Source organism: Oryza glaberrima, chromosome 2 (genome assembly GCF_000147395.1).
Source record: "Oryza glaberrima chromosome 2, OglaRS2, whole genome shotgun sequence".
Lineage (NCBI taxonomy): Eukaryota > Viridiplantae > Streptophyta > Magnoliopsida > Poales > Poaceae > Oryza > Oryza glaberrima.
In genome coordinates this window covers 20,491,147-20,502,066 of record NC_068327.1, presented here as the reverse complement: position 1 = coordinate 20,502,066, position 10,920 = coordinate 20,491,147, and the positions used below count along the sequence as shown (strand labels likewise).

At 42.8% G+C, this 10,920-nt stretch overlaps 1 protein-coding gene across 1 annotated transcript; it reads left to right on the top strand.

The window, feature by feature from the left end:
• Positions 1–662: 662 nt before the first annotated feature.
• LOC127762913 (serine/threonine-protein kinase SAPK6) lies at positions 663–5,588 on the top strand. The gene is made up of 9 exons (XM_052287446.1): positions 663–949; positions 1,046–1,120; positions 1,238–1,339; positions 1,485–1,538; positions 1,650–1,742; positions 2,173–2,265; positions 4,589–4,693; positions 4,786–4,884; positions 4,965–5,588. Exons 1-9 carry the CDS (start codon positions 830–832, stop codon positions 5,319–5,321), a joined length of 1,098 nt encoding a protein of 365 aa, XP_052143406.1. The 5' UTR covers positions 663–829; the 3' UTR covers positions 5,322–5,588.
• The last annotated feature ends 5,332 nt before the right edge of the window (positions 5,589–10,920 follow it).

Here is a 10,920-nt window from a genome sequence, read left to right as displayed (position 1 = left end):
GTGATGTTTCTTTGTGAGTGGATCAAATGTTACAGTGGATTTTAGATAGTATTTAATATTTTCATCTCGATGTACACGGGGTTTGTTTAGATGTACATGGGGTTTAAGTGCTTCAATGGCTTAAATCGTTTTGTTATATACGTTAAACCAAATTGTTTCATTTAGCGATCTCACTATGTTTCACATTTTTTTAAGAATTGAATCATTCTTTCGCTAAGTGCTAAAACATTATTTTTATAAAGGGTGAAACAACGCCAGACTTTTTGGGAAAAATTGAGCGCCTGATTTGTAGGCACCTTCATGTAAGTCACACACGTGACAGATCCACATATCAGTGATCAAGTCAGAGGACAATATTTGTTTTTACACATAGAGACTTATTTGCTTTACGCACGATAATGGCTCAGAGTCGACTCTTAGCATTTATTAAAAAAATTATTATATGGAGCTAAAATGGTTATCTCAGCAATTATATATTGAATAATTTAGTGATATGTAAGTATTAACTAAAGAGTCCATATCAAACCATTTGTACATGTTAAATCATGCTTAGAAAATTCCAAAAATAAAAGAACTTCTAATCACACCCAAATGGCCAAATCCCACCATAAAATGAGAGAAATCAAATTCACACAGGAGCAGGAGGAGAGAGAAACCGCTACTAATAAATAGGAGTATAAAAAAGAAGCCTCCTCGTTAAGCTTCGAATCCTCTTCCATTCCCTCCTTCCTCTCCTCTCCTCTCCAAGACCAAGAACCAGCAGGAGCAAGCAAGGAAGACGCCGAATTCGATCGGAGCAGGCAGGACGGGTCCGGGATCCCGCGCCGCCATGGAGAAGTACGAGCTGCTCAAGGACATCGGGTCGGGCAACTTCGGTGTGGCGCGGCTGATGCGGAACAGGGAGACCAAGGAGCTCGTCGCCATGAAGTACATACCGCGTGGCCTCAAGGTGCGTGCGTGATTCGAAGCGAGCTAGGGTTTCTTCTTCTTAATTTCTCGTTTTCTTGGCTGATTTTTGGCGGGGTTTGCGGGTGGTTTTTTGCAGATTGACGAGAATGTGGCGAGGGAGATCATAAACCACCGCTCGCTGCGGCACCCAAACATCATCCGGTTCAAGGAGGTGAGGCCGGCCGCGGAATTCGCGGGATTTCTGAGAAATTCGCGGTTCTTGCTCGCTATTTTTATTTTCTTTTTGAACATTTAGTTCGTAATTTTGGGGGAATTTTGTTTTGTTTAGGTCGTGCTCACGCCTACCCACCTCGCGATCGTCATGGAGTACGCCGCCGGCGGCGAGCTGTTCGACCGGATCTGCAGCGCCGGGAGATTCAGCGAGGACGAGGTGATAATCTAATCTCCTCGAATTAGACGGGTCCCAAGTCTTTTCCCTCTTTTTTTTTTGCCCCCTCAAAAATTCGTGAGGTTTGCGTGCTAATTTTAATTTTGTGTTTTCAAATTGGGGGACGTGTGGATTGCTACTGTTCTAGTCGAGGTATTTCTTCCAGCAACTAATTTGCGGCGTCAGCTACTGCCACTTCATGGTGAGGACATCAATAATTTGTTATTTTTCTGTTAATATAAAAAAAGCTTTAAGTATAAATTTTTCAAAATGTTAAGCTGATGAGGATTGCGTGTTTTGTTTGATCTCGCAGCAAATTTGCCACCGGGATTTGAAGCTGGAGAACACGCTGCTGGATGGCAGCCCTGCGCCGCGCCTCAAGATCTGCGACTTTGGCTACTCCAAGGTAACAATTTCTTCTCTCTTTTTTTTTTAAAAAAAGGAAGATTTTTATGTTCTTTCATACCGTGCATGTTTTTTGGTAGAAAGGTATACGGAAAGAAGCCTTCCTTGTTGAACTTGGCATGTTGGGGAGGACAAAAATTTTGACACGAAACTGGGTCGCTATCCTCATTATCCTTATTAAACTCGTGCCGCTATTGAGAATCAAACTTTGCGCCCTTTTTTTTTCTCAGTCTTTTTTATCGGATGATGTTATCAAGCAATCCTTTAGTTTCTTCACGTACATAAAAGAGGGACATCACTCGAACTAACTGATGGCAAAAAGAACACTTAGACTTACGAAAATATCGTATTTATTGCTCTTTAATTTAGCTCTATAGTGGGTTACTTACGCGTACTAAGACCGTTCTTTTTGCGAATGTTTTTGTGGTCAGTCATCACTGCTGCACTCAAAGCCGAAGTCGACGGTCGGGACTCCCGCGTACATCGCTCCGGAGGTGCTCTCTCGCCGGGAGTATGACGGCAAGGTCAGTCTCAGTCATCTTGCTCCTCTAGCTTGCCTGTCTCTCCAGTTGTGTCCAGGGCAGCTGGAGACTTTGTGCTTAATCCTTTTCTTTTCTTTCCTTTTTTGGTGTGTGCTCAATCCTTGTGTTATCTTAAGGCACCTGAATTTTACACGCAAAATTTTAATATCCCAAGGTAACTAAGAAGTTTCACACTAGAAAATGTATTGTAATTTTTTAAGGATGGTGAAATTAACCTTGTGTGGGTCACCTATGCTTGTGCTAGCTTGCTGCAGTCCCTCCGGCCCCAACCCAAACGTAGTCTGAACTTTTCATGTGAATGCCAGGACTGGAGTTTTAGTATGTGAACCCAAACGTAGCAGACATATATGCCTTGTAGACCAGGCTCATGGTATCATGGGGGCACCTCTCTAATCAGTGGTTTTACATTCTTGGAATTTTGTTCTGAGGTCAAGTAGACAGGGAATGGACCTGACCCCAATTGCCAGTGTTTTTCTTTGTCCTTACCTCTGTGGGGTGGGGATTCCAGTTTTCCAAGCTCCAACTTCCAAGTGCTCCTCCAATTATTTGTGTTGACAATTTTGTCAAAGGAGCAAAGAGGGGGGAAGAGATATTCTACCGAAATGTTCCCGATGTTGTCGCTGGGACATTTTTCTTTTTACTACCTCCATCCCAAAATAAGTGTAGTCGTGGGGATCCGTGTCCAACGTTTGACCGTTCGTCTTATTTAAAAAATTTATGAAAAAATTAAAAAAAAATAGTCACCCATAAAGTATTATTCATGTTTTATCATCTAATAACAATAAAAATACTAATAAAAAAAATTTCAAATAAGACGAACGGTCAAACGTTGGACATAAATAGTATAAAACTGTACTTATTTTGGGACGGAGGGAGTAGTAATCACAGCATGCTTGATGGTGATCTCTGCCCCCTCCGGGTGCGTGCCTGCTTTAATTGTTCCCTTGATCTGGTTCACAGTTGGTATACATGGTGAAGTCTTGTCTCGCATGGTGTTGTTGATGTGATGATCCAAAAAGAAAGTTAGATTTGATAGATAAGAGCACCAGATTCTGTTGATGGAGATCTTGTTATCATGCTTAATGATCTGCTTGATAGTGAGGATTAATAAAAACAAAATCGCTGTGTGCTTTGTTGTGTGGTGAATCCTTGACCAGCAAACAGACAGGATTCATATTGCCTAAAAAAATTGTGGAGTTCCAAAAACAATAATGTAGTTATTTCTTCAGAGGTAGTACATAGAAAAAAAAAAGCATGAAAAGATTTGAAATCGTTGCGCGTGATGATCTATGTATCGTGGGGAGGCCCCGTGGACATGTTCCATGAATCGAATTGTGTTCCCATTCATCATGCTTTATGTCCTTTTCTGGACCGTATTTCCATCATGTTGATGTGTACAATAGGGGCCCTCAGACCTGATCTTTTCATGTAGCCATCTTAGACTGAACATCTGGTTGGTAACCTGTGGTCCTTTGGGACTGTTTTTCTTCATCCTTTTTTTTGGGCGTTTCATTTTGCCATCTGTAGTTTGTCTGGTTAATATTGATGTTATTTGACCAATTGCTATTGCACTTTATTTCATACTTTTTTGGGATGCCATGCCAAACTACCAATTTAATTTCTTTCTAGCATGCAAGATTGGTTGCCTTTGCTGGTAGAGGCTATCATAAAGCGGCACTGAGATTGGTTCATTTTTTTAAAAGTGACATTGAGATCAGTTAGGAGAATATATGGTTGTTTCTAGACAAACTGCCCAAATGTCCATAGGCCTCTGCCATATTTTCTATTTTCTTCGGCTGCTTCCAGAACTCCGCTATCCTCAAATTGTGTTCTTCACTTTATTTCATCTGTCAGTTGTACATATTTTTCTTTATTTTTGATTTCAAAGATAATGACCTTCATGAATACCTATTTGCATATTATCTTTTTAATTAAGTGAGTGTAACTGATGTTCTCAAGCCACCATGTTGTACTCACATGTGACCAACTCCTAATTGACTCTTGCTAGTTTCACTTAAATTCGTTGCTTCACATTTTCCTGAACAATAGACTTAAATTCGCTAGTTTCACTTACTGGATACTCTTTCAAAGAGCTCTGTCCTTGAACTGCTGGGACTTGGGACTCTTCTGCTCCTTTTTTCTGTCCATCAGGATTCTTGAGTTCTTGATCCGTTAATATAGTGCCTTCTGTTTTTTTTTTTGACTACTCTCTAATTTCCTACGCTTTTTGAGGTTCATTCTTTCTTAAAATTATGCTTCTCTTGTTTTTGTAACACACTAACATTATTGTTTGCACTATGTGCAGATGGCAGATGTATGGTCTTGTGGGGTGACCCTTTATGTGATGCTCGTCGGTGCTTACCCTTTTGAGGACCCCGATGATCCCAAGAATTTCAGAAAAACAATCGGGGTAATAATTCACCCACTTCAGCCTCTCTAAATTCCAACTTCAAACGCCACACGAATGTACAAATATATTATGCTCACATTTTTATTTTGCAGAGAATCGTATCAATTCAGTACAAAATACCAGAGTACGTCCATATATCCCAAGATTGTAGACAACTCCTCTCTCGAATCTTTGTCGCGAATCCTGCAAAGGTATCCACTGAAGATGATACCTCGCGGAACTTCAATCCATGTTCCATTTAACATAATACCATTTCCACCATGTCATGCAGAGAATAACAATAAGAGAGATCAGAAACCACCCTTGGTTTATGAAGAACTTGCCGCGGGAGCTTACAGAAGCGGCGCAAGCGAAGTACTACAAGAAGGACAACAGTGCCCCTACATTCTCGGATCAGACCGTCGACGAGATCATGAAGATTGTACAAGAGGCAAAGACACCACCTCCATCGTCAACTCCAGTGGCCGGTTTCGGTTGGACCGAGGAAGAAGAGCAGGAGGACGGTAAGAATCCCGACGACGACGAGGGAGACAGGGATGAGGAGGAGGGCGAGGAAGGCGATAGTGAGGACGAGTACACCAAGCAGGTGAAGCAAGCCCATGCCAGCTGTGACTTGCAGAAGAGCTGATAAGATGTTGAGTTCAAGCTTTGCTGTTGCCGGCAAGAGGGTGTTTTTGTGCATGTTTGTACTTTGTGGTAGTTGTGGGGGTGATGAGATGTCGCATCCTTTTCGTTATTAGTTTGTCTTTGTAGCTTTTAACTTTCTGTTGTTGCCTTGGGTCTTCCTTTTCTTTTATCCTGTTCTTTTTTTTTATCTTGTGATATGTTAAGACTGTAAATTATTACTACCAAATAGGCTCTCCAGTGCCTTTGTAATGGTTGGATGGTTAAGGTAGCAAGGTTGTATATAGCTTGTGGAATAAACCTTATTTCTTGACAAGTGTTAATTTAGGGAGACAATATTTTTTCTTTTCACCAACGAGATAAGCAACACAAATGTGTATATATGCATGAGATCTGTTTAACCTCATTCTACGTATTGAAATAATTTTTTTGCCTCTGGACACATAGTTGAAATTGATCTAATAAAAACAAGAAGAAAATGGATATGTTTTCTAGATTATATTGTGCTTGCATGTTATTTTGGGAAAAAGATTGTTATTTTTTTAGTGTTAGTTGGAGCGTAATCGCTACTCCCTCTATCTACTTTTAATAGTCATATTTTATCTTGGCACACAGACCAAGGATAAGTAATTCTACTTATCATTCATTTAAACATGCTACTAATCATCCCTCATAAACAAGCGATTCATTAATATTTACATTTCTCAATATCCATGTAGCCAATCTTGTGTGGAAGAATGGAGAGTCATGCATTAAATCCGAGAAAGTAATTAAGATGATAGGTTGTTAAATTGAAATATGCTAATCAAAAATAAATTTTTCAGATTTGGAAATATGACAATCAAAAGTAGATGGAGGGAGTATAATGGAAGAGAACATCTTTAAAGAATAGTTTTCCTTTAATTTGACACTAATCAAATTAATTAGGTGCGACTGAGGTGTCTTAATTGATCTCATACATAGAAACATAAGAATGGTTATGCGTTTACCAAATCCTCCTATATGTTGTCAAATGTGTTGGGTCTTTCTGTGTCCACCCAGGCACGCATGTGCAACTCACAGCCCAAGAATAACACATTTCATTTAGCTGTGGGTTGTGTTGGCATAGCCCATCTAGCCACGTTGTGCTTGGGTTGTTACCTGGCCAGGCATGCCAACACGACAAGTGCATGTCGCGAGCAGGAGACAGGGGGAAATGAGAACTAAAGAATCGAGGAAGCTAGGGGATCAGGAAAGAGGAAGTAATGATGAACGCTCATTGGCGTAGGCCTGCATAGTAGCATTGTGGTGTGGCCAACCCTATTCACGAGCACAACCACTAAGCATGTCAGCAATTGGGAGCTCACTGGCTCGGGACGAAGGAAGTAGGAAGTGAAGGACCATGGTGGTTCTTGATGAGGAAGAGGAATGTGCTATCGGTGAGCGGAGAGCCTCGCTAAAGCTTCATCGAAGTTTGTGCAGCAGGATGCAACAGACTATGTTCACATTTTTTTCTTGGTATATATCAAATTTGGGGTAACCAGCCTCCACATAGCCAACGTAACCTAATCGTGTCAGGCCAAATGACATAACTCAACATCTCACTAGGTCATGCCTGAGCTCCAACCTAAAGCATGTAGGCCAACAGGGCACGGTCTATTTGATGAGCCATGCCTAATCGAGTAGTGTCCAATCGTACCTATTATATTTACCTACCATCTCAACCCTATAAAAAATAAAATAAAAATCCACGCCTCAAAAGTGCCAGTCAAGACTCCAGAGGCTTCATTTGAAAATTTGGGATTAGGACTGATGGACACTCTTATTTTTTTTAGGGACTGTCTATAGATCATTTGATAGAAAACCCCCTTAGAAATCTTGCAAATTTTAGACCATCCGATTGCTTTAAGATTCGTGCAGGCAACCAAACCCTAAAACATCACCTCCTCTCCCGATTCCTCCTCACATCGCCACTCTCCCTAGCGCGAGCGCGCCACCTCCACCGCCGCCCCAGCGTGCCGCTGTCCGGCCTCGCCGGCTGGTCGGAAGGTGTGAACGGCACCGACGAGGCCCATCCCCCCCCCCCCCCGGCCGGCCTCCTCCCACTCCCCCTCCCCCCTCACCTCCCTTCTCAAGCCATAGAAGGCGAGATAGATGCTCCCGCCCCGCCGTCTTCCTCGTCTCTAGCGACTCTTCGCCGCCGGATCCACTACCGTTGGCCACCACAAGATACAAGCTCGCTATGCCCCCGCCACCAACACCGGCCACTGTCACGCCCGGAAATCCACTAGTAATTTCCGAACTAATTTGTGCATAAAATCCTCGTCCAGGAATCAGCCGAGGTACACAAACTGACAATTTAATATACAAATCCATCTTAATAATAACGTTACATACTTACAAAAGAAAAGAAAAACAACAGCAGCGGAATTAACGGTCTAGCGATGGCTTCAGCTCCACTCCCACAGGCAGCTCAACTGGGGTATAAGCCAAATGTCTTCTCCTTCTGGATCTTTTTTCTTCAACTGAGGTTGATTGATTATTGCAAGAATGAGCATATGACATACTCAACAAGCCACACAGCAAATATGCAACTGCACAAGGATACCAAAGGATGGCATAAAATAGGCTCATTTGCAAAAGCAGCATTTAGCAAAGAGTTAAGAGTAGTAAAACAGTAGAGTAATTAATCAGAAATTTTAATCAACACTGAACAGCACACCCATTCTGCACAGGCCCAACCATCCTAAACAACCATACCCGGCTGTACAGATCTAACTCCAAACCAGGAGCTAAGAAAATTATTACCAGTTATAACATCCATAATTATTGTGAGAGGTGTGAGACTAATCACGAAAAACATTGCTCAACTCGCCCATAACCGCGGGCACGGCTATTCGAATAGTTTTACTCTGGCCAGAGGTGTACCACTGTACCCACAAGACACAGCCTCAACATCATGTCTACCATGCGTCGCGATACTAGAAAGTACCCGAATAGAGGCTGTGACAATACCCCCTGCACAACACAACTCACCACAGTGCACCATTCCTGGATCATAATCACCCCCTCAAAAACCAGAGGCATGGACTCCCTAGCGACCCCCACGGACTTCTCGCCGCTTCTCAGTCTGGTGCCCCGCAATGAACCATGCTATACAAAAGGTAAAGTTGTTGCCCACGCTGGCTTGTGGTTGGCACGGTTAATGTTTCACAACAGTAGCTCGCGAACCGGTCCTTAATTGCCATGAGCACGACCTTCAAAACCATATGCTCACAACCCACCATTGTCAAGTTTTAGTTATCAATTAATTATCATAACACGATTAACCATCGTGAGCTACCATTAAATATAACCATAAGTGATAGTGTAACATTAATTATCCCAATTATGTGATAATGTTTCTAAGCATGGCTAAGCAATTATATATATATATATATATATATATATATATAGCATTTAGCTGAACCAAACCAATATATAAGGTTCTAGCTAATCAAATTATAACCCATAGGAAAATAAAGTCATCTTCGGCCATTAATTAATTGGGAAAGGCTCACCACCCGATGACATTCGAAAATAATGCATAAGTTGAAATCAAACAATAGCTTTAAACGGGTTCAACATGCTCAAAGGATTGTTTGGGATCTGTGTGACTTGCCTTGAGCTTCCTCAAACGCTTCTAAACCTTCCTCAACGAAAACGCTCTCCTCCGGAGCGTCGGAAACTAAAGCGAAGGAACAAAATCAACAAAACAGTACAAAAACAAGCATAAACAGTACATGTGGATATTTTTAACATGTAGATCATGATTTTAGATGAATTTAGCAACTTGAACCACTCGATTCCGAGTTACGATGATTTAGTTATGAATTTCCGAAGATTTAATCTATTAAAAAAAACTGAAAAAGAGGAGATGATGACGTCATGATGATGTCATCGACGGCAGCCACGGCACGGGTGGCGACCTCGCCGGAGCTAGGGCGGCCGGCTGCGGATTTGGAAGGCATGCACACGTAGAGAACGACGAGACGAACGCAACGGTGCTCACCAACAAGTCTAACGACGGACGACGATGACCGGCGGCGAGATGAGCGGCGGCGGCGGCTCGGACCTCGCCGGCGGCGAAGCTCCGGTGGTCTGCGGCTAAAGGGGACGGGCGGCCAGGCTTCCCCTCACCACGGCGCACCTCTTGGCGACGGCGGCAAGCGGCGGCGACGTCGGAGGCGGCGGCGCGACGGCTACGAGGCACGAGAGAGGACGGAAGATGGGGCAAACGAAAGAGGAGGATTAGGGGGTCCTATTTATAGCCTTGAATCGAAGAGATCGGACTCCTCTCGCAAGAAATATCGGCTTGGGAAATCAAAAACTCGGTTTTGGAGATAAACTCGAAAACGAGTTCGATTTGGATAAGATACTCAACGATTAGCTCCGATTTTTAGGGGTAAAGATAGAGGATGATAAGAGGAATATTTCCCCTCAACTAATTTGGAAAAAGGAGCAACGGGGAGGCGAGATTTGGAAGGAGGAGGCGGCGGCACTGTGTACGGCACGGTTGGCTCGGGCTCTGCTTGAGCTGGAAGATGACAGTAGCGCATGGAGGGAAAGTAGACTTTTCCGGCTGGGCTGAGAGGAGAGGAGGCGGCTCAGGTTGGGCCGGCGTGGGCTGCACAGCACGCGCGTGAGGAGGGAGAGAAGAGGAAGGAATGGGCCGAAAATGGCCCAAGCTGAGGAGGAGGATTTTTATTACTTTTCCAGTTAAAATAATCACTTAAATGATCTTTGAATTGTTAAAAATACTTCCAATGCTCAAATAATTTCAAGAAAAATCCTGAAAATACTTGGACACTCAAAGTACTTAACAAAATTATAATTAGACCATTTAATAATTAATTTAATATGTGGGTAATTACTGAAATGTTCTTTGTATGATTAAAATTAGGAATTGAACTCCGAAAAATCCGAGAAAATTCCAGAGAGTATAATTAACCATGAAGAATTTAATAAAAATTAAATCCATCCATGCTTTATATTTAGGAAATTTTATTTCCCACATTTAACTTCACTTGTAAATTAATGAACATTTCATATAAATTCTAATAATAATTTATTAGATAATTTATAAATCCTGAAACGAAAATCAGGATATGACAGCCACCACCCTCCTCCATCCCCACGGCTCTGCCACCGGCGCCGACGCTCACCGCCCACCCGTTCTGCCGCCCACCGCCGGGCCGCCGCCTCCCACGACCATCCCTCTAAGCCTGGCGAACTCCCCCTTCTTCCCCTCCCCCTCCCACCCTATCTCACCCCGGGACCCTAATTCGTCGGAGTTTGGGTTTTCACCGGCGCTAGACAAGAAGAGGAGTTCGTCGGAGTTGGATAAGAAGCAGCTGGAGCACGAATCGCGAAGCATATCTAGTGAACCAAAATTTGCAAGATTTGGAGGTAGGTTTTTTGTCGATTGCAGTTTAGCAATTCCGTTATTTTTATTTTTCATATTTTCACCGTTTGGGTAGAGTGGTGGTGGGGTGTGCAAGCAATCCGGATGGATTGAGTGCTAGGCGAAATTACTACGTTACCCTCGCCATTTCGACGCCTCTGTCGTGCTTGCGTGACAGCCT